This window comes from Dipodomys spectabilis, unplaced genomic scaffold, assembly GCF_019054845.1.
Source record: "Dipodomys spectabilis isolate Male_0828 unplaced genomic scaffold, ASM1905484v1 ptg000173l, whole genome shotgun sequence".
Classification (NCBI taxonomy): domain Eukaryota; kingdom Metazoa; phylum Chordata; class Mammalia; order Rodentia; family Heteromyidae; genus Dipodomys; species Dipodomys spectabilis.
The window spans coordinates 6833475-6856931 of record NW_024870850.1 but is presented as its reverse complement, the minus strand read 5'-3'; the positions used below and the strand labels follow the sequence as shown (position 1 = coordinate 6856931).

At 41.3% G+C, this 23457-nt stretch overlaps 1 protein-coding gene and 1 pseudogene across 1 annotated transcript; one reads left to right on the top strand and one right to left on the bottom strand.

Moving 5' to 3' along the window:
• Positions 1-1564: 1564 nt before the first annotated feature.
• LOC122119983 (vomeronasal type-2 receptor 116-like) lies at positions 1565-17918 on the top strand. Its single transcript, XM_042694025.1, has 7 exons — positions 1565-1764; positions 10552-10840; positions 11448-12257; positions 12887-12907; positions 13217-13444; positions 14466-14589; positions 17002-17918. The coding sequence occupies exons 1-7, from the start codon at positions 1565-1567 to the stop codon at positions 17916-17918; spliced, it is 2589 nt and encodes an 862-aa protein (XP_042549959.1).
• A 4476-nt stretch (positions 17919-22394) lies between these two features.
• Positions 22395-23424, bottom strand: LOC122119982 (annotated as a pseudogene).
• Between the last annotated feature and the right edge of the window lie 33 nt (positions 23425-23457).

Sequence of the window (23457 nt, the reverse complement as noted above, 5' to 3'; positions counted from 1 at the left end):
GTGTTGAGCCAGGACAACAGCCAAATGCGGAAGTGACCTCAGAGCCTGGGGAACCTCCCACTGTTCGAGGGAGGTGTGACCAGGAAAGTTCAGGAAGTGACCTCAGCAGATGAGGAAGTGACCTCAGAGTGTGGGATCCTTTCCTGAATCACAGTCATGTGATTGACAGGTGACTACTGGTTTCAAGCAGGTGAAGAGGAAGTGGGGAAGGACTGTTTTCCTGGGAAGACTTAACAGTAGTAGAGTAATTGAGGAGGGGAACAGTATAAAAGTTTGACTTCTGAGCCAGGAACAGGTGGCTCATATCTATAATCCTGGGTATAGGAAGCAACAAAGATTCCTACCTCAGAACCCAAGTCAGGCTTGGCCCCAGCACTGACCCCCTTGCAAGGTCTTGCTGGCTACCAACACCATGTAGCATTTGCATCCTTACTTTTCCAACTTACTCTTACCAAGCCCTTCCTGACAAATATATGTAGCCAGATCACAGAATCAGCCACCACAGTGGGGAGCAGGACACTACACGATGACCTTGGTTTCACTTCTATTTAGAGAATATAATAGAGGAGACAGGTAGGGAGAAATGGACAGAGCCAGCATCATGTGGCTGTCCAAGTGGAATTTCCCCAGGACCCAGGACATGACCAGGACACACAGCAGAGCAAGACCCATCCATACACCCACAGCTTCCAGGATCCTCAGTAGGCAGGCCTGCTATGTTCTCAGAAAGTCATAGATCATACAACATCTCTGTCTAACAGTGGATGGCCACAATGTATTGATAGATGCATTCTGCTGGTCAGCAACATGCAAACACTAAATAAGTTCAAGGTTCAAAGTGAAAATGTCCAATTGGATGTGTGCCTTGACCTTGAAGTATTGATCTGAAATGGTTGAATTCAGGAATACTGTTGGTAACTCCTGCAGCAGTAAATAAATGCATTGACCACTTCTGGATGTTTCTTCATGTGGAGCTGGTATGGAAACATGAATGGGTCATTTCTCCAAACTTGTGTGGCTCCCTTGGCCCTGGGTTTGTGAATCTGTCCATCCTCATCTTTGATTGTGCTCCAGTAACTCTGATTGGGCCTTTGCTGGCCATGGCACTCTATGACTTTTGACCTTCACCTGGCATCTTCTGGTGTCATCCATTCCTATCATCCCTGTGGCTTTCCTATTGGTCTTTATGTTGTATGCTTTCTTTTTTCTTTTCAACTTTTTGCTTTCACACAAGTTTGTGAACAACTCAATAAGAAAAGAATCCATCCCTAGAGTTTCATTATCTATAGTCTTGGATGAAATCACAGTCCTGAGGGTGTGGAGAGGAAGATGGTACACTTGTTTTCCAACTTGGGTTTTGAGCTGGAAGCCGGACCCCAGATGCAGAGCCAGAGGGCAGAACAGACCCTGTATTCCTCTAGGACAGTAGAGGAGGCTGCTGGTGAGTCCCAGTGGCCATCCAGGTAACAAGAAGCCACAGAAACTGAAGATCCATTTAGACACCTGCCGGCACTACAGGCTCAGTCTGCAGCCATAATTGCAGCTCTACGCCAAAACAGCAGCAATGTTCCCTGTGGCTCTGACACTGCTTCTCTTCCAGCTTCCACTCGTGGTCAGTTCCCCTGAAGATGCCAGAAGCATTTGCAAAGAGAAATCTGTGGCCCACAGCAGGGGAGATGTGGTGATTGCCGGGTTTTTACCCCTTTATTCTTGGGAACTTGTTTCCAATATGAATGACCTTGCCGGGCAGCAACAGAGCTTTCAGTAAGTGATTTCTTGGGTTTTCTTAAAATTCACTTTTTCTGTTTGGTTATCAGAATTGGTTGGGGGAAGTTTGGTTGCATCCACTAATGTTCTCTCGATCTTTTACATTGTCCTCACCACAGTAGCTCTACTTTATTTCATGTTTTCCTGATGAACATTTTTCTTCCTTCCAAAGAGCAGAGAGGTTTCTGTCTGTCTTCCATTCTGCTCCCCTTTTCCAGGGCTGCTCTAACCACCCCACCATCACTGTGACTCCTCCAGTCATCACTGTTCCTCAGGGTCAATTGGGTGACCAAGAGTCCACACGAAGACACTAAAATGCAATGTCCCCATCCATAGGGCAAAGTCCAAGGAATCTTCAATCAATTCTCTTCTTCGTACTTTTCAAAACAGGACCAATGTTTGGACCTCCTTCACGGCAACATTTCTTAGGATAGACATGCAGTTTCTGCTTCTGGGGTTATTTCATGTCAGCAAAGCTCTGGGAATGGGGAGCTGCTGGTCAGATCAGGAATAAAAGATCCATGACAAGTTTGATTTTTCCCCCCTTTAACTAATGTAAGCCGCTGCCTTGCTGTTCTTATCTTGGCCTGTATCCTGTATCCCAGAAGCCTGGCTTCTATTCCATGTTCTCTGCCATAATTCCAGGCTTATCTATTTTTCCCCTACTCATACTTTCTTTTTTATTTTTAATACATTTTTATTGTAAAAATACTGTACAGAAGGGTTACAGTTACATGAGTAAGGTAATAAGTAAATTATCTATCGAGCATTGTTACCCCCTCTTTGTTTTGCCCCTATCATCTCTTCCTTCCCCACCTCCCCAAGTACTGCATGCCTTCCCCTTATTCCCCCGCCACGTTGTAAAGTTCATTTTCAACACAGTGCCCTGTGCGTCTTATTGTTACAATGGCTGAACCTGTATCCCTATTTAAGCATTTTGTTTTTTCCCTACCATCCCCAAATTAGAAAAATATATATACAAGATGTAGGACAGTGACATCAAATACAGTGAAAACAGGGGTTTTACCGTCGTGGAGGAACATAACAAAGACACAAAAAATTCACTTAGTACATTATAAACATGTTAAAAACAATAGCAAGAAAGAAAAGACTATTTGTCCACTTTCTTGGGGTTCATTTTCCTTAACATCATCTTATATGGTCATATATATACATAGCTTTTGACCTTTCTGCTTGTCCTAGACTTATACTAGTTATTACAAATAAGGGAAACCATGGGACCTATGTTTCTTTGGGCCTGTCTTACTTCACTTAATATAATTTTTTCCAAGTCTTTCCATTTTCTAACAAATGGGGTGATGCCATTCTTTCTGATGGAAGCATAGAATTAAATTGTATATATATATATATATATATATATATATATATGTATATATGTACATATTTATATGTATATATGTATATATATATATATGTGTGTGTGTGTGTATATATATATATATACATATATATATATATATATATATATATCACGTTTTCTTGATTCATTCATCTACTGAGGGACATCTGGGTTGGTTCCATATCTTAGCTATGATAAATAATGCAATAATGTTGTGATAAACATCATTGTTCTGGTAGCTTCAGTAAAGTCTTGTTTGTGATCATTGGGGTAAATGCCCAAAAGTGGGATTGCTGGGTCATAGGGGAGCTCTATGCGGAGTCTTTTGAGGAACCTCCATACTACTTTCCAAAGTGGTTGAACAAGATTACACTCCCACCAACAATGCAGTATGGTTCCCTTTTGGCTTCATCTCCTCCAGCATCTGTTGATATTAGATTTCTTGATTACAGACATTCTAATTGGGGTGAGGCAGAATCTCAATGTTGTTCTTATTTGCATTTCTTTTGTAGCTAGAGAAATTGAGCATTTCTTCATGTGTCTATTGGCCATTCTTATTTCCTCTTCAGAGAATCTATCTTTAAGTCTTTAGCCCACTTATTAATTGGGTAATTGTTCTTTGAGGATTTCTTATTGGTGGATTTAATTTTTGGACTTCTAAGCATATTTTAGATATGAGACCCTTGTCTGTTGTATGGCTAGTGAAGATCTTCTCCCAGTCCATGGGCTTTTTCTATTGATCTTGCTGTCTATGTCCTTTACTATGCAGAATCTCTGCAGTTTCATGCAATCCCATTAGTCCAAACTTTCTTCGATTTGTTGTGTTTCTGGGTCTCTATTAAGAAAATTTTGGCCTGGGCCAAGGAGTCCTTCCTGTAATGTTTTCATGGTGTCTGCTTTGACTTCAAGGTCTTTGATCCATTTGGAGTTGATTTTGGTGCAGGGTGATATATAAGGATCTAGCTTTAGTTTTCTAGAGGTGTTTAAGCAATTTTTCCAGGACCATTTACTGCTGAGACTGTTTTTCTTCCATTCTATTTTTTAGCTCCCTTGTCAAAGATTAGGTGGCTATAGATCTGTGGGTTCATTTCTTGGTCTTCATTTCTATTCCATTGGTCCTCAGGTCTGATCTTGTGCCAGTACAAAGCTGCTTTGATTACTGTGGCTTTGTAGTAAAGTTTCAAGTTTGGTATTGATATTCCTCCAGCACTGTCCTTTCTGCTAAGGATTGTTTTTGCTATTTGTGGTCTTTTATTGTTCCATATGAATTTTTGCCTTGCTTCTTCTATTTCCTTGAAGAATGAGGTTGGAATATTGATAGGTATTGCATTGAATTTGCAGATAGCCTTTGGAAGTATTGCCATTTTCACAATGTTGTTTCTCCCAATCCAAGAGATTGGGTTGTTTCTTCACTTCCTACATTCTGCTTTAATTTCCATTTTCAGGTTTTTAAATTTTTTCCGCATAGAGGTCTTTCACTTGTTCAGTTAACTCCTAGGTATTTTATTTTTGTGGGGCGATTCCAAAAGGAGTTGCTTTCCTGCCATACTCTTTTCATACAGAAGAGCATACAGAAAAGCCAGTGAATTTTAAGAGTTAATTTTATACCTGATACGTTGCCAGAGTTTCAAATCAGCTCAAGCAATTTCGGAGTGGAGTCCATGGGATTCTTTTTTTTTTTTTTTTTTACATGTTGTTTGGTCATGGGGCTTGAACTCTGGGCCTGCCCACTGTCCTTGCACTGTTCAGCTCAAGGCAAGCGCTCTACCGCTTGAACCACAATGCCACATCCAGTTTTCTAGTGGTTTAATGGAGATAAGAGGCTCATGGACTTTTGCTGCCTGGGCTGGCTTTGAACTGCTATCCTCAGACCTCAGCCTCCTCAGTATCAAGGATTGCAGGCGTGAGCCACCTGCACCTGGCTTCCATGGGATTCTTTAAATACCAGATCATGCCATCTGCAAAGAGGGGAGTTTTACTTCATTTTTCCCTATTTGGATCCCGTTTATGTTTGCATCTTTTCTTATTGCTGTAGCTAGGCATTCTGATACAAAATTGAAGAGAAGTGGAGAGAGTAGACATCCTTGTGTCATTCCTGAGTTTAGAGGAAATGGCTTTATCTTTTTGTCATTAAGTAAAATGCTGGCTTGTAAGTTTGTCTAACACTGCCTTTATTATATTGAGGAATGTTCCATGGATTCCTAGTTTTTCCATAGATTTCATCATAAATGGTGGTGAATCTTGTCAACTGCTTTTTCTGCATCTATTGAGATAATCATGTGGTTCTTATCCTTACTCTTGTTGATGTGCTGAATTATATTAATTGACTTGCATATATGGAACCAGATTTGCATCCCTGAAATGAATCCTCCTTGAACATGGTTTATGATTTTTTTGATAAGTTGTTGAAGTGAGTTGGACAAAATTTTGTTGAGAAGTTTTGCATCTGTGTTCATCAAAGTAATGGATCTATAGTTCTCTTTCTCTCACAAGTCCTTGCCTGTTTTTCAGATGAGGGTTATGATGACTTCATAGAAAGAGTATAGTAGTATATTTTCACTTTCAATTTCATTGAAGAGTTGGAGGAGTATTAGTGTGAGATCTGCTTTGAAGGTCTTGTAGAATTCCACTGTAAATCCATCTGGTCCTGGACTTTTCTGAGATGGGGTGTCTCTTATTGCTGTTTCTACTTCGATGCTTGTTATAGATCTGTTAAGTTGGTGTAATTCAAATTGGTTTAGATTCCTCATGCCAATATTTGCTAGCAAATCATCCATTTCCTCCAGATTCTCAAACTTATTCCTAGTCATAACTTTCAAAACTGGATTTGAAGTTTTTGTATGTTTTACTTACACTTTGATTCATCCATTTGAATGCAGGTGAGCTCACTACTTTTAGATCTCTAGAAATCCCTGTAAACTAGGGAAGTCACAGATAAATCTTCACTGACAGTTGTATGGAAACACTCTGTATGGGCTTTGTTTGAGAGGGGAATACTTTATGCCATGAACTATTTGTGAGAGATATTGAAGCCAACTGAACATGGAGTGGAAGTGAGACAGATGGGGCTCATGTGTAAATCCAGAATTAGAAATGTACCTCTATGGGAGGTGGGAGATGTCAAAGATTTCTTCTGCACTGTCCACTCTCTAATTGAGTTCTCTGTGTGTGCACACACTCTCACACCCCTTTCCCCACATGTTCACACATGCTCTGGTATTTGGACTTGAACTCAAATTCTGATGGCTGTCCCTTAGCATTGTTTTCTGGCACTCTACTACTTGACCCACAGCTCTGCTACTAGCTTCAGTGTGAGATAACAATCTCAAAGACATTCCTGCCCAAAGTGACTTCAAAACATAATCCTCATATCTCAGCCTCCTTAGTAGCTGTAATTAAGGCCTGAGCCACCTGTATCCAATTAATATTTAATGTTACTGACATTCTAGCTGTCAAGCCACAGAGTTACATTGTGCAAGACCATATCAAAAACAACCATGAGAATTGAAATTCTCTGTGAGAATTTCCCCAAACTGATTATATTGAATCCTAGGAGAACTTATACTTGTGGAACATTCTTGATTCATATTGGCTTGTGATACCATCTGGCCTTTGAAATGTCTCAGAATTAGACCAGTCTGCCTGGTCTGGCTTTGTGCCTGTCTTTCAAGAAATTCCAGGCAGGATTTAGTGCTCCCGAGTCTGTAGTGACTTCCACAATGTCACCACTAGAGGGAGCAAAGGCCTTGAGGGAAGTGAGCTGGAGAGGTGATAAACCTATTCAGTAGCAGAGAAAACCAAAGACAAGTTGAGTGACCAATAGTCTGTGGTTCTAAAAACCTCAAAGAGAACCCCAATGAGTGGTGGGTCCCAGCATGCCTCCTCCTGGGGACACGGGGGCCCATAAGCTTCATGCAAAGGGAATGACCATATGATGGATTCTGTCTAGCAATGGCAAGATCTGTGTGCTGGAACAGGTCTTAATCACAGCCATGGCCACTAGAACCCTATCACAACTGGAATACCAACCAGCAGGGACACCAAAACAGGTGAAGATTAATGAGGTTTCCATCTAAAAGTAGGGACCCTTCACTTAGGGTCCTTGACTTTGATCTCAGAAGAACAAATTCTAGACAAGTCACAATGGTAAGAAAATGTGGCAGAGCTTTACTGAGCAAAGATGCAAACAAGCAAGCAGGAAGGGAAACAGGAAACAGAAAGGCAAAGAAACACTCCAACTGAGGAGAGACACATGGCCCTTGGACTCCCAGGGGTATTCATATGGTAACGGCAGGGGTCTTACTTCAAACTTATGCAAACGTTGGTGGCTCATCTTTGCTTTAATCACTCCTGGTATTACACTTTCTGAGTTTCTGTATGTTTTGGACGTTCTTTTCAGATAAGAAGGCGTCCTTCCCTAAAACATATGATTACCCTTGCAGTGAGGAAGGTGTGCTGTTGTCTATATTTTGGGTAGGACGTTGCTTATGTTTTGGGAGAGCATTTTTTGGGGAAGACATACACACTGCCAGACAACTGGTAATTCATATGATGGGAAATATATCTCTCAGGAAGGAATGCATCATGTTGTCACTCTTTGAAACAAAGATAGTGCTTCTGTGTTTCTAAATCATATGTTTCTGAGTTGTCTTCATGAAGGCTCATTGCTTTTCCTCAATTTATCTGGCTTCATTTTCTGCTCAATGACTTTGTTTCCTTAATCTTAAGGATGTAGATGAATGAATAGATCTCTATTTGCTGTGAGAATAACATACCTCATTTCTCCTTATCTAATCTACTCTATTTTTCTCTGAATGATTAATTCCATTAATATCAAGAGAAGTAGATCGACAAGTTTTAAGCTTGAGTTTTTGAATTCCTGGCATGCATTAACCACCTCATTTTCCCTAGTCTACCCTGCCTCAGTACTACATCCTCAGTCCATTGCAATCAAGACCAGAGCAGTGCTGGGTAAGCACTACTATCTACGCAATTTGTGTGTAGTAGAGGTGGCCTCATGGGCCAAAATGGCCAAAAACATACGTAATTAGTGATAGCTAGAATAGAACTGATTGTCTGGTGGTAGATGACTTTGCCAGGTACTGAGGTGATTACAGAGCTCTGCCAGAGGCTGGCCTGGCTATGGGGTTATGGCACAGTTCTAGTGCTATCAATTGGCCTACACTAAGCTGTGGGACAATATCACCATCTTACTTCCCTGTCCTACTCATGACAAGTGGGATGGAGAACTATGCTGTGTCACATCAGCGTGGTAAGTTTTGTCAAGAAAGCCTCAAGTTCTGCACCAGTAGCTGACACCTGTAATCCTAGCTACTTAGTATGCTGACATCAGAGGATTGGGGTTCAAAGCAAGCCCAGGCAGAAAATTCAATGATATTTTTATCTCCAATAAAACATCAGAAAACTGGTTGTGGCACTGTGGTCAAGTAGTGGAGCACTAGCCTTGACCTGAAGAATTCAGGGTCAGATCCCCGGCCTAGAGTTCAAGCCCCAAAACTGACAAAAAAGGAAGCCATAGGGCCATTTTGGTGAACAACCCCATGAATTCAGGCTTAATATCCCATCCAGAAAGCCCTAACTGTCATGTGGATACAGTGAGGCCCACACTCCAGCTTGTGCTGCTGTAGACGAATGCACACTAGTTTCCTAGAGCAACCTAAGTTTCTGCCTGGTACCATCTTGAGCACTGTCCTTCTAGAGCAATGGTCCCTGAGATGATTCACTAAGCAATAAGACTGGGACTGACCAGATGACAACAGGGTCACACAGCAACAGTAGCTGCACAAGGCTAAACAAGAGGACAGAGTCAGCCTATTCCACCCATGGTGGAAACTAATGGAAATGGCATTTGGCTCTGCCTCAGGGGCCTTCTAACACCTCCTGAAATCTTCTAATGGAAGCTGTGGTGATAGCATACCAACAGTGCCTCTAATTTATACTGGATTTTTGGTCCAACCATGACATGCCTGACAGAGTTCTAAGAAAAACCGAGACCCACTATTCTTGCCCTGCTCAGTAGGAGGTTGTATCCCATACATGGTGTTGTTCACAAGATTGAGGAGGAAGGTTTTGGCAGTGTCTTTCTTCTCTGTCCTACAACAGTTCCAGAGGCACAATCTAAAGGTCTGGACCCAAGAGTAAAGACTATAAGTACTTCCCCAGCACTGGTCTCTGTATATAGGGATGATGCTGAGATTTAAATTTAATTCGCTCCCTCCCTGCAATGTCAGAGGGTTTCTGTCCATTATGAGCTGCTGTGGCTGGTGATGGGAGGAACATGGAGATGGCTTCTTCTACCTTTTCTCACACTAACTTTTCTGTTGTTTTGTTCTACTAGAGAAGAACCCTCCAGTCCACACCACCTGACTCTCATATGCTCTTTGTTGGGTGGTGCAATCTTTCTATTCTCTCTTCCTCAGCTGCCATCTTGCTCTGCTTCTGGGGAATCTCCTTAAATGATCACATTCTCTGAGTCAGCTTAGTGTGCTTTTACCACATGACATGAATTGTATTTCTTTTTTCTTTCTTTCTTTCTTCCTTTCATTCTTTCTTTTCTTTTTTCCTTCCTTCCTTCCTTCCTTCCTTCCTTCCTTCCTTCCTTCCATCCTTCCTTCCTTCCTTTCTTTCCCCATCGTGGGGCCTGAATTCTGGGCTTGGGTGCTGTCCCTTACATCTTCAGCTCAAGACTAGCACTCTACCACTTGAGCCACAGCACCACTTCTGGTTTTTTCAGCTTATGTGGTGCTGAAGAATTGAACCCAGGGCCTCATGAATGCAAGGCAAGCACCTCTGAGCCACTATCCCAGCCCTACTTTGTTTTCTTTACATGCCTCACAAGGCAAGATTTACTTCTTTGCAGAAGGGTGTCCCATTAGCAAAAGTCTGGCAAGCAAGCACAGAGACAAAGCAGCCTGTTTTCCTATTTACTCTTAACACAGCAGACCCTGCCTCTCTGCTAATATTGGTTGCACTCAGGTGGACAATAGGCTCTCAATTTGAATTGTATATCTTAAGAGTTTCTTCATATGCACAGCTAATTCAAAGTACTTAATGGTTTGGTAAGTTACCTAGGCATGCTCCAATGTCCCACACAGCATTGTTTTTCACACATCCATACGAGGCAGAGTGGAAAAGCCAGCTTGCTTATTCCTCCCCACCCAAACCTCTCTGCAATCTCAGAAGAACAGTCATCTTGAATATGCTGATCAAGGCCTGTTCAGGAGCTCTCCCAATTCTAAGAACTTTCCCAAGACTCCAAATACAATGGCATCTTGTTGGAAAATAGGATCTACACATACTACTCTGTATAAAGATAAGCATTTGATTGAAAAAAGTCATGAGATTTGCAGTTAATCATTTGTAATACACATATACCTACCCAAATATTTCTGGCCTTTTTGCAGGACCAACTTAAAGAAATACCAATTGCTTCTCACCCTGGTGCTTGCTGTGGAGGAGATCAACAAGAATCGCCATCTGCTTCCCAACATGACTCTGGGGTTTGAGATCTATAGTGAACATTACAAAGATACTGATATGTTAGAGGATCCTCTCATCTGGCTGTCTGGGAAGAATAAAAATAACCCAAATTACACCTGCAGAAGAGACAACAAAGCTTTAGCAGCACTCACAGGAACCTCAAGCACATCTGTCCCAATTGGGACACTGCTAGACCTCTACAAAATTCCACAGGTGAGGCTGGGAGAGGTGGGCAGATGTGAAGCCATGTCTTCATGGACTCTGTACTCAGCAGGCTGAAAAAGATGTGTTAGCACAAACCCTTCCCAATGCATGATCTTACAGGGAAAGGACTCCAAAAATGGGTGGGACATACACATTTTCTTGGCTGTAAAAATAAGTAAATAAAAGGAAAGGTTGTAAGAGAACAAAGGCTAGCCCAAAGCTCTCAGCCTTATCCATATATGTCTACAATGAACTTGGAACATGGGAGATAACTTTGCAAGTGGGATAAGTGAACTTTTTTTTGGGGGGGGGGTCCGGTCATGGGGCCTGAACTCTGGGCCTGGGTGCTATCCCTCAGCTCTTCAGCTCAAGGCTAGCGCTCTACCACTTGAGCCACAGCCCCACTTCCGGCTTTTTTCTTTTTGCTTATGTGGTGCTGAGGAATCGAACCCAGGGCCTCAGGCATGCAAGGCAAGTGCACTACCACTGAGCCACCTTCCCAGCCCCGAGCAAACTTTTACTCCCACCTGTGCCAGTTTTTGCTTAGTTCACATCAGGACTGAGACTTGCCTATGACCATCCTCTTCTTGCTGTTGTGTTCATTGTTTCCCTGTAGTTCACCTTTGGGTCTTTTGATCCTCTCCTGAGTGACAATGGAAAGTTCAGTACTATCTATCAGATGGCTGCCAAGGACTCAGGTCTAGCTCTGGCCATGGTCTCCTTGATGCTTTATTTTAGATGGATCTGGGTGGGACTGTTCATCACTGAAGATGACTACAGTGTGTGGTTCCTCTCAGAATTGAGAGAAGAGATGGGCAAGAATGGAATCTGTTTGGCCTTTGAGAACATGATTACTTACATAGCCGTTTCAGATATCTCACATGATCTATCAATGCATCGCCAGCTAATGGAATCATCAACCAATGTGATTATCATTTATGGGGACAGTAAATTTTTATTAAGCTTTATTCTTAAATTTGGGCACTTTCTAATTACAGGGAAAGTCTGGGTCATAAACTCACCCTATGAGGACATGACCATTGGTAAAAGATATTTTCTGATCAACTCCTTCCATGCACCTCTCATCTTCTCTCACCATCATAGAAATACTTCTGGGTTCACCAGTTTTATTCTGACAGATACCTTGTCCAAGAACTCAGGAGTAAATTCCCTTTCCAGATCATGGATTCAGTCTGTTTATTGCTTACTGATTAAGTCTGACTGCAGAGACTTGGGGCACTGTTCATACAATGCCACACTGGATTGGTTGCTGAGGCACATTTTTGACATGACCATGTCAGACGAGAGTTACAACATCTACAACACTGTGTATGCTTTGGCCCATGCCCTCCACCAGAGGTTTCTTCATCATACGGAAGAACCACCAGTGCACAATGCCCAACCAAGGGCATTTCTCTCTTCACAGGTAATGGCTTTGCTTTTGGGTGACCTACTCTAGGCATGCAGACTTTCTATAGAAGCTTTCATAGCAGATGGAACTAGGTCAACTGGCTCCATTTTGGATAGTACAAGAAACAGTGGGCCTGTCATCCTGTCCATGAAATGACTGTAGAGCTATGAAGACAATGTTCTTGAGAAAGCTGCATCCCTAACAAAGAAGTTCTGTGTCTTCTGTCTCCATCCTCAGTATGTGTGGAAAAAGACATACCCTTTCAATAGCATATATCCAAGTTCTCCTTGTACCTTTTTAAAATGACATATCAATTGTGGTTAGTTCTTGAAAACCTACGATTGTCTGGACACAAGTGGCTCAAACCTGTGGCTCACTCTTGACTACAATTAACCCCCAAAAAGCCAGAGGTGGAGCTGTGGCTCAATGGATAGAATGCTTACTTTGAAAAGAAAAAAAAAAAACACCTCAAGTTGAGGATTTAGGCCCTGAGGTCTAGCCACTGGACACACACACACACACACACACACACACACACACACACACACACACACACACACACACACAAATGAAGTAAGTCTTGCTTAATATAATCTTTCCTAGTTGTCATAAATATTCTATGATTCTACTTTCGTATTTTTCAGACTGACTCTCACAATCATAAGGTAAATGATTGGAATGTACTTAAGAGAGGTGGTTGAGGTCTGTCACATGGTAATTTATTATTTGGTTGAATGTGGCTGGAGTCTCATTCCCTTCAATTGAGTTTCTGCATCCCATCCTGGATAACCAGGTTTTAGAACTTGGTAACACTGAAGTCTGCTGTGGGCCTGCATTGATACAGTTGGTTGGATTCCTTTGGTGTGTGTGAATCAGGTGGTGGGAATGAAGACTAATCTGTGTGCATCCACTGTTCTGAGGTTCTGTGATGAATCTGGGAAGCACTTCACCAAACTGTAATGTGTCCATTTTAGTTACATCCCTTTTTGAAGAAAATTCAATTTACCAATCCTGTTGGAGACCAAGTGGTTTTGAATGAGGAAAGGAAATTGCAGGCAGAGTATGACATTATGAGCGTTTGGAATTTTCCTGAAGGTCTGGGACAAAGGGTGAAGGTTGGCCAGTTTTCTTCATCTCGACCACATGGTCAACAACTGACTTTGTTTGAAAATCTGATAGCGTGGCCCATAGGAATTACCAAGGTGGGTCATTTCTACATTTTTCACTCTTTCCTTTTTAAAAAATATATTTACATAATGAAGTAGTTGTTGAAAGAGCTTATATTTCTCTTAGTCAGGTCATGAGTACAATGCTTGTAGACAATGTCACCACATCCTTATTTCTCCCCCAGAGTTGGTTGTTTCTAACTATGTCATGATCCATACATAAATAAGCAATAAGATTTTCCTGTTTTAAATCTTGTTCACTAAAATTATGGCTCAGTGGTGTACATTTCACCACTTCCTGTTTCTGGAAGTTTCTTACTAACAGATTCATGAAGGGGATAGGGGAACATTACCATTATGTTGTTATGTTGTTCTATTTTTGAGTATTGAATATCATAAAAGATGAATGACACCTGTGAATCATCATTCCAGCACTGTGACAAAATATCTGAGGGAATCAAATCGGAAGGCAGAAGGGCTTGCTTCACTTCTGCCTGGAGATTTCAGACTATGGTTGGATTGGTTGTTGCTTTTGCGTTTGAGTCTGTGCTGAGGCAGAATGTAATGAAAGGAGTATCTGCCAGTGAAGTTCACCCACCTCATGACAACTGGGAAGCCAATAGAGATGTGAATGGTCCTCAGTACAGCAGCACCTCCAAAGCAATTAGCCATGCTTTGGAGTGTGGATTTGAAGTTTCCCTGGGTGATTTTCCTCTCATGCTCTTATACATCTGTTCACAGATGAATAAGAGAGAAAACACATCACCTGGATTCAAAAATGGGATGCAAGATTTAACTCCCATTTGCTAATTTCCTAGAATTAACATCCAGCTCTTAAAGGCTCTATGACTTCTCAATAATGTGGAGGACAGGGTGTCGAGGATCCACATTTTCTTCAGGTCATGTTAGATGAAACTGTAATAAGGCTCAATCAATTCATTGGCTGTATGTATATAAAGATTATGTGTTTTGATGATCTTTTCCCTAAAGCACTGGAGTGTCTGGGATGTCAGGTAAAAGGATGAATAGTCACTAACCTTCATCTCAATGTTCTCAGACTCCTCAGTCTGTCTGCAGTGAGAGCTGTCGTCCTGGATTCAGGAAGGCCTCTTTGGAGGGAAATGCTACTTGTTGCTTTGAGTGCATTCCTTGCCCAGAGAATGAGATTTCTAATGTGACAGGTGAGTCTGGCAGTGATAGAGAAATTCCCCATCCCTCCTTCTTAACCTTCAGTTCATGCAAGCCAGTGGAGTGATCTACAGTAGAACTGCAGGGAAACACATGCACCTTCATGCAGAGTTCCAAGGCTACCATTAACCATGGTTCTCCTTAGAAGGAACAACACACTGCCCCTCCATTATATATCTGATTGTATTTTCTAATCTATTACAGGATTTAGCTTGAGAATGCACCTGTTCCCCCTTCTCAGTCCCATTTTTTTATTTAAAGAAAGTGTAAAAAAAGAAAATATCAAAGATCAATTGTTGATCTTTGAAATGATGTGTAAATCATCATGGAATTTTGGATCTAACACAGCCTTTCATTTCTGAGTGCTCTTTGCCGCTCTTTTCTAATTAAATTTTATTTTCTATTTGGCATACACTAATAATACAAGGGGCTTTGTTATGATCACTTCATATATGACACTGGCACTAGGCAGACTAGCGATTACTCAAATATAATTGATTCAGAAGTAGTTTACGATTTCCCTTTCATTTCTCATCTCTCTCTTCCAGGTGATCTTTCCCAGAACCTCTTAAATTAGTGGAGGATCATTGTTCTTGACACAGATCAAATGCTCAGGAAGTTTGTGTTTGGTGTCAGGAGTAGGTTGAGATTTGGATTAGACCCTTTTGTTAAAAATGGATCCATTGGGCTGATTCTCTATTCTCCATAATTTCTTGAATGAGTAGCAGAGAGTCAGAGTGGTATGACCTGCCAAGAACGCAGCACATAGTGCTAGGAATTTATATATTACACTTGTAATCCAAGCGACTCGGGCAGTTGAGATTTTAAGATGGAGATTAGATGCAATGATGGGCAGGAAACACAGTAGGATTCATTTCCACAATTATGCACCAAAAATGGTGAATGAATACTCTGGAAAAATTCCCAGGGCCAGAGTTCAAGCATTGGAAGAAAGAAAGAAGGAAAGAAAGAAAGAAAGAAAGAGAGAGAGAGAGAGAGAGAGAGAAGAAAGAAGGAAGGAAGGAAGGAAAGAAGGAAGGAAAGAAAGAAAGAAAGAAAGAAAGAAAGAAAGAAAGAAAGAAAGAAAGAAAGAGAGGAGAAGAGAGGCAGGGAGGGAGGGAGGAAAAAAGAGGGACGGAAGGAAGAAAGGAAAGAAGAAAGGAAGAAAGGGAGGAAGGAAATAGATAACTAGAAAAGAGAGAATGTGAGCAAGGAAAGGAGAAGAAATGTGAGAAAGAAAACAAATTCACTTGAATGTTTTATTTTTATTTTTTATTGTGAAAATAACCTACAGAGGGGTTACAATTACATGAACAAGAATTATTACCTCCTCCTTTGTTTCCCCTTAACATCCCTTCCCATCTCCCCACCTATCCCACCTTGTCCCTACTCCCACCCCCACCCCACCAAAGGTCTAAAGTTTGTTTCTCAATATAATGTCTTGTAAATCTCATTGTTGCAATGAGTCCACCTGAATCCCTATTTATACAATTTTTTCCCTTCCCCTCCACAAATTATACCAACATCAAATATAGCGAAAACATGGGTGTGGGGGAGAGACATACAAAGAAACAGAGAAATCATCTCATAAATATGTTAGAAACAATAGCAAGAAAGAAAAACCATTTGAGTCCTTATCTTGAGGTTCATTTCACCTAAAATCAACTTATCTGACCGTTTCTGCTTATCACAGACATATACTAGTTATTGCAAATAAGGGAAACCATGGGACCTATCTTTCTTTGGGCCTAGATTATTTCACTTAATATAATATTTTTCCAAGTCTTTCCATTTCCTAACAAATGGGGCAATGTCATTCTTTCTGATGGAGGCACAGAAATCCATTGTGTATATATACCACACTTTCTTGATCCATTCATCTACTGAGGAGCATCTGGATTGGTTCCATATCTTAGCTATGGTAAACAATGCTGCAACAAACATAGCTGTGCTGGTAACTTTAGTATGGTCTTGTTTGTGATCATTCGGGTAAATGTCCAAAAGTGAGATTATTGAGTCATAGGGGAGCTCTATGTGGAGTCTTTTGAGGAAACTCCATGCTACTTTACAAAGAGGTTGAATGAGTTTACACTCCCACCAACAATGCAGCAGGGTTCCTTTCTGTCCACATCCCACCCCCCAGCATCTGTTATTATTAGAGTTCTTGATTATAGCCATTCTGACTGGTGTGAGGTGGTATCTCAGTGTTGTTTTGATTTGCATTTCTTTTATAGGTAGGGAGGTTGAGCAATTCTGAAAGATTTTTATATATAGAGTTACCCTCTTTGTATTGAAAACAATACAGCTCAGGTGGTGAATCAGGGAAAATGATCTGCTTAAGTGGAGGGGGATGAGAGGAAAGAGAATACTGAACCCGACTAATAGTGATTCTCACTTCTCACCAGACATGGAGCAGTGTATGAGGTGTCCAGATCTTCAGTTTGCCAACACTGACAGAAACCACTGCCTGATGAAAACTGAGATTTTCCTAGATTATGAAGACGCCTTGGGTATGACTCTGGCCTGCACTGCTCTCTGCTGCTCTGCACTTACAGCTGTTGTTCTTGGGGTATTTATCAAGCACCAAGACACCCCCATTGTCAAGGCCAATAACCGGGCCCTCAGCTACATCCTGCTCATCTCCCTCATCTGCTGCTTCCTCTGTTCCTTGCTTTTCCTTGGCCATCCCAACACAGCTGCCTGCATCTTCCAGCACACCACATTTGCAGTGGTCTTCACCGTGGCTGTCTCCACAGTCCTGGCCAAGACCACCATGGTGGTTATGGCCTTCACACTCACTGCTCCAGGGAGAAGCATGAGGCTGTGGCTGGTGTCCAGGGCTCCTAACCTTATCATCCCCATCTGCACCCTCATCCAGGTGACTCTCTGTGGACTCTGGCTGCGAATCTCTCCTCCCTTTGTGGACAAAGATTCACACTCTGAACATGGCCATGTCATCATCCTGTGCAACAAGGGCTCCCTCACCACTTTCTACTGTGTCTTGGGATACCTGGGCGCCCTGGCCATGGCCAGCTTCACAGTGGCTTTTCTAGTCAGGAACCTGCCTGACATCTTCAATGAGGCCAAGTTCCTGACCTTCAGCATGCTGGTGTTCTGCAGTGTGTGGCTCACCTTCCTGCCTGTCTACCATAGCACTAAGGGGAAGGTCATGGTGGCCGTGGAGGTCTTCTCCATCTTGGCCTCCAGTGGTGGTCTCCTGGGCTGTATCTTTGCCCCCAAGTGCTACATCATCTTGATAAGACCTGAGAGAAATTCCCTGCACAGTTTTAGGGAAAGATCACCTGGAAGAAATCAATCTTAAGATGAATATAATTTTGTCTAGAATTCTTAGAAGTTCTGAGACAAATGTATACAATTTTGGCAGCCAAAAATCCATTTAACCTGAGGAATTCTGTCAACAAATAAGTGAACTCATTCCTTTTGCTGGTTATGTTAGAGTCACAGCAAGGTTCCATCTAGATGTTGTACATTTACATTTTATCTTAGATATCCTTTGTTTCCTCCAATGTAACCTGCCTTTATTCTATCAATCATCCTTTTGAGTCTATTAACTACTGTGATTCTTCCTTTCCCTATATGTAGGCTATATCACTGCTTGCATATCACTATATATGAACATTCACCTTGGTATAATTTCCATGCTTTGATTCCAATTACTTGAGTATATTTTCTGAGCTATTTGTGTATTTTGGTTCACATATTGCTATTTTGCAATATTACTGAGTGTGTTTTCCTAGGAAATCTCTTGCACACAAGCCCATTCTCTCTCTTTCACTATCCCCCCCCCTCTCCCTTTAGTATTTTAGATCAGGATATTAATCAGCCCCAGTTTCCAATGGGAATCTCTATGTGTACCTTTTCCTGGAAAAAGGGCCAGGGCATCAACATGACTTAAGCTGTCCAAACGAACCACTGGAGGAATAGTTTGGTTATTGATGATTATTTCTCACTGGAAGTTGAAGATAGAGTTAGCATGACTGTCAGAGCTGAACCTTGTCACCTCACTCTCTAACAATCCTCAATGTTAATAGATGGAGAAAGAGAAAATGATCCAAATGATGGGGAAAATACATTAGATCATGCTCAGACTCAATATCTGTCAATGTTCTTTAAATAGTATGAGAGAAGGAACAATGCAACCATTCAGAAGGCTCCCTGAGGAAAACAAAATCTGTTGCCTGTTTATTTGGAATGGAAGTTGAGGCTCCTTGACGTGCCATTTTTCTTGTATTTCTATGGCTTGTTCTGCCCACTTGGAAATGGCAACAGAGCAGTCAATGAAAAACCTAGAGGACAGTTCTTAAAATGCTCTAGAAACACTACTGGTAATCATGGGCCCTTTTAGTGGCAGAGTTCAAGGGAAAGGTTATAAGAAAAAAAATGGAAATCCAGATGTGAAAGAAGTTAATGAGGCCAAGAAAGGCCAGATGGCCTTAGTTCGACAGAGGCAGCAGTAATGGAGGAGTTTCTGAATTCTGCAGAGAGGTATAGCTTGTCACTGATGTGAAATAATGACCCCAAGTGTGACTAACATCTGGCATAACTGGGCCTTGTCTTTCAAGTCTCTGTAGCCCCAATAAGCAAGAGAGTTAAGATGGAGAGTGGAATGCTTGATATTTACTTTTTACTAATTCCTAAAAGATATTTATTACTAGTTTTAAATTTAAATTTTTCATTGTTACTATAAATGTGATATACTGGGGGATTACACTTACCCAAGTCAGGTAAAGAGTACATTTCTTTTTGGACAATGTCACCTCTTTCCTTGCTCTTTCCCAGTTTTTCCCTCCATTTCCAAGCACAAGTTGTATGGTTCATTTACCACATAGTGTCTAGTGAGTACAACTCATGCATTGGTTCACTATTTGTCCCTCCATTTCCCTAATCAAATTGTAAAGGCCTCACCTCTTAATACTGTCATATCAGAGAAGATACATTCAAACCATAATAAGGACCAAGCTGAAGGAAGAGCTGTGGACCTGAAGAGTGAAAAGTTCAGGTGGTAGAAAATCATTGCCTTTTTAAAATCAGGTGATAAGAAAAATCAAAGCAATGCTTTAGAAAGACTGATTTAACACTATAATGGTGGGGGGAGAATGAAATTAGAAGAAATTGAAGAATAATCAAATTGAAGTAGAGATTGTGTATCTTTACATATGGATTGCAAAGTATATGAGTTATATATGTAACAGTATGGCAGATTTTGCCAGATATGGAAGTTAAGTCTAAACTATAAACATGAAAAAAAAACTGACTAAAAAATGTTACACTTAAGGGAGGATTCCAAGAGAATAGATCCTTTGAACAACTAATGAGCAGGATGCTTGATAGTTAGCTCAGCTGAAAGCCTGAAGAGAAGGAGGTCATATTGGAGAAGAAAACTAAGGGATAGGTTGAAATTAGTCAAAACCTTTTGTAGGGTTTGGCCAAAGTAATGGAGGCTCTTTCTAAAACCTTTAGACGATAATGTCCTGGTTTAATTGTTGAGCTTGGAGAATATCTGGGTCTTTCCTAGATGAAGGCAAAGAGGGTTCTTAAGGTGAGGTGTAAAGGGATAATAAAGAAGGTGTCCTTTAAATCAAAAACTGAAAAGACTGGGGAGTTAGAAGAGATGTGGGAGAGGAGGGTTGGATACAATGAGAACAGATGAGATGACTCTGATTAATTTTTCAGAGGTCCTAAAGCAAGCAGTAGGAACCATTAGGTGTTTATTTTTTAATTTTTAAAATGGGGGCTTGTGGGGAGAGTGAATGGGAATCAGGAGAGAGGCAGAAAGTAGGTGAAGGATAATAGGCTCTGGCCCTCAGTGGGCAGCAGGAAACAGGGGATATTCATTTGGGTTTAAAGAAAGAATGTGAGAGCTTTAAGGGAAAAAAGAACTGAGTCACAGTGGGAGGCAAGGGGCATGGGTGTCCTGAACTGTCCCAAGCTAAGGGAATTTACTTCTAGAAAGGGAGTTGGGGGAGCAGAGGATTGGGTTTGGGGTGGGGGCATGTTTGAGTCTGGCTTGCTCTAGAGGAGAAAAATAGGGGTGGATTTTAAGGGTGGGATATATAAGGAAACAATTTAGAAAGCAGGTCCCTTCCTAACAACCGCAGAGCACCCTGGGGCATAATGAGAAAGTAATTGCTGACAGCTATGTTTCCAAACTGGCAAGGTACAGCAGGAGTGTGGAGGGGGTTAAAAGGAGTCCCTGTAACACCCCCTCCCCAGTAACTGTTAAATTGGAGAGGGTGGAAGAACCTCTCCAGGAGGATAGAAGGAATATCAATGCCCCAGTGTCCAGTAGAAAGTCAATATAGCTAGGCACTGTGACTCACACCAATAAACCTCTGGGCTCCCAAGGCCCTGAGTTCAAATCTCAGGACTGGCACAAAACAAAAATAATTTTAAAAAATATGTAAAGATAAAAATATCATGATCTCTTAGGAGGATGAAGCACTACTGGGGTTCAGGTAGCTAACTGAAATGACTCAATAATCCTATAGATGATGATGATGGTGATGATGATGATGATGATAACGACAATCAAGATCATGATATTGAGGAGGAGGAGGACCATGATTGTAGTTACTAAATTCCTATACAACGTGGATATTATCTATTCCGTTGTTTGTCTCCCCAGCTAAGCACCATTAAAAATGAGGGATTTGGAGCCTAAGAGCTCAAAAACATATCCCAGTCTGCTCAGTTTATAATTTTCAGCTAATGTTGAAAAACAGCTTTGAACTACAAGCATATATGTTGGGTTATCCATGAACTATATATGTATAAATATAATTAGTGTTATTTTGCCTGTCCAGGGGCTAGACTCAGGGCATAAGCATTGTCCCTGAGCTTCTTTATTCAATGCTAGGAAGTTACCATCTGATCCAGAACTCCACTTCCAGCTACTTTGGTAATACATTGGAGATAAGAGTTTCATGGACTTTTTTGCTTGTACTGGCTTCGAACCTAGATCCTCTGATCTCACACTCCTGAGTAGCTAGAGTTACAGACACGAGCCACAGCCTCACAGTGATCATTTTTTTGATAATGACAGTTTCCCTACTGTATTACTATGGACTAAATTCTGATTTGAGACATTTGACTCCATGTTGTAGTACAGGATTTCACTTAAATTCTCTGAACACCACAACACTTCTGAGAAGCAAGCTAAGTACAACAGTAGCATACTGAAGATCACAGGTTCTTTAATATCAGATTAATTTTGAATTCTAGGAACACATCTTTTGTGTGACTTTACTGCAGCTTGAACTTAGGGCTTTGTGCTCTCACTTGACATTCTTAATTAAGTTGAAGACTCTACAACTTGAATCATAGCTTCACTTCTGGCTTTTTGCTAGTTAATTAGAGATAAAAGTCTTATGGATTTTTCTGCCCAGGCAGGCTTTAAACTGAGATGCTCAGATCTCACCCTCCTGAGTAGGTAGTATTACAGGTATGAGCCAACAGCACTGCCACCTTGGGTGTGTTTTGAGACATTTTAAATTGCAGACAGGTCATAAGGTGAGTATTTTTCACATGGTGTGATTTATCACTCAGGATTCTGTCAAGAAATAGAAACCCAACTATTAACTTTAATAGAGATAGTGGAACATAGACAATTGGTTGGATGGATGGTGACATGAGAGCAAAGGCAAGATGAGGACAATGCAGCCATAAACATATTAGCTGAAGGGAACTTCTGACCACCATAGATGGCTTAGATAGTTCTGCTCTGCAATTTCCACAGGGCGCGTTGAATCTCTGTGTTACCCAGGCTGTAGAAAGGGATTCAGCATGGGGTGACCACAGAGTACATCACTGAGGCCACTGTTTGTTGCCTTGGAGAATAGGACACTGTTGACCCAAGGTACACGCCAATGGCGGTTCCATAAAATAAACATACTACGCAGAGTTGAGAGCCACGGGTGGAGAAGGCTTTATGCTTCCCACCTGCTGATATGATTCTCAGAATAGAAGAAATGATTTTATAGTAAGAAAAAATGATCTCAGAGATAAGAAATAAAATGAATAGGGAACCAGCAAAATATAGGACTAGGTTCTTTTTTGTTTGTTTGTTTCTTGTTTTCTTTTTTCTTTTTATTGTGAAAATACCGTATAGGGTGCTTACAATTACATGGGGAAGATAATGAGTACATTTCTTATCAAGCATTGTTGCCTTCTCATTTGTTTCCCCTTCCCATCCCTTCCCATCTCCCTCCTACCCCTGCCCCCCCCACTCCCCATGCCAAAGTTGTAAAGTTCGTTTTTCAGCATAATGATTTGTACACCTCATTGTTGCAGTGGGTCCACCTCTATCCCTATTTAAACAGCATTTAACAGCAGTCAAGGCAAAACACTTGAGAAGGGTCACAGTAAAAATTATCAATGTCCACATCCTTGAAGTTGCTAAACTGTGAGACAATCAGAGTGTGCACCTGCGACTCCAAAATGCTAATGAGGAAAGACACCAGATGCAAGAGTGAATGGACATGAGGATTCATGATGCCTGTGTATTTTAAAGAGTGACAAATGGACACTAACTTGTCACATGCCATCACCGTTAGAAGCATGCCATTCACATTTCCAAAAATGATAGCAAAAGACGTCTGTGTGAGGCAGCCCACATAGGAGATGGCTCTGCTGTAACTCTGTATGTCCCCTAGCATCTTAGGGACAATGCTGTTGATGAGACCAATGCCACTGATGGACAAGATGGAGAGGAAAAAGTACATGGGGGTGTGGAATTGGTGTTCAAAGCTGATGACCAGGATAATGAGCAGATTTCTGAGCACAGTGATCAGGTATATGGACAGGAACATCCCAGAGAGGATAGATTGAAATTTGGGATCCTC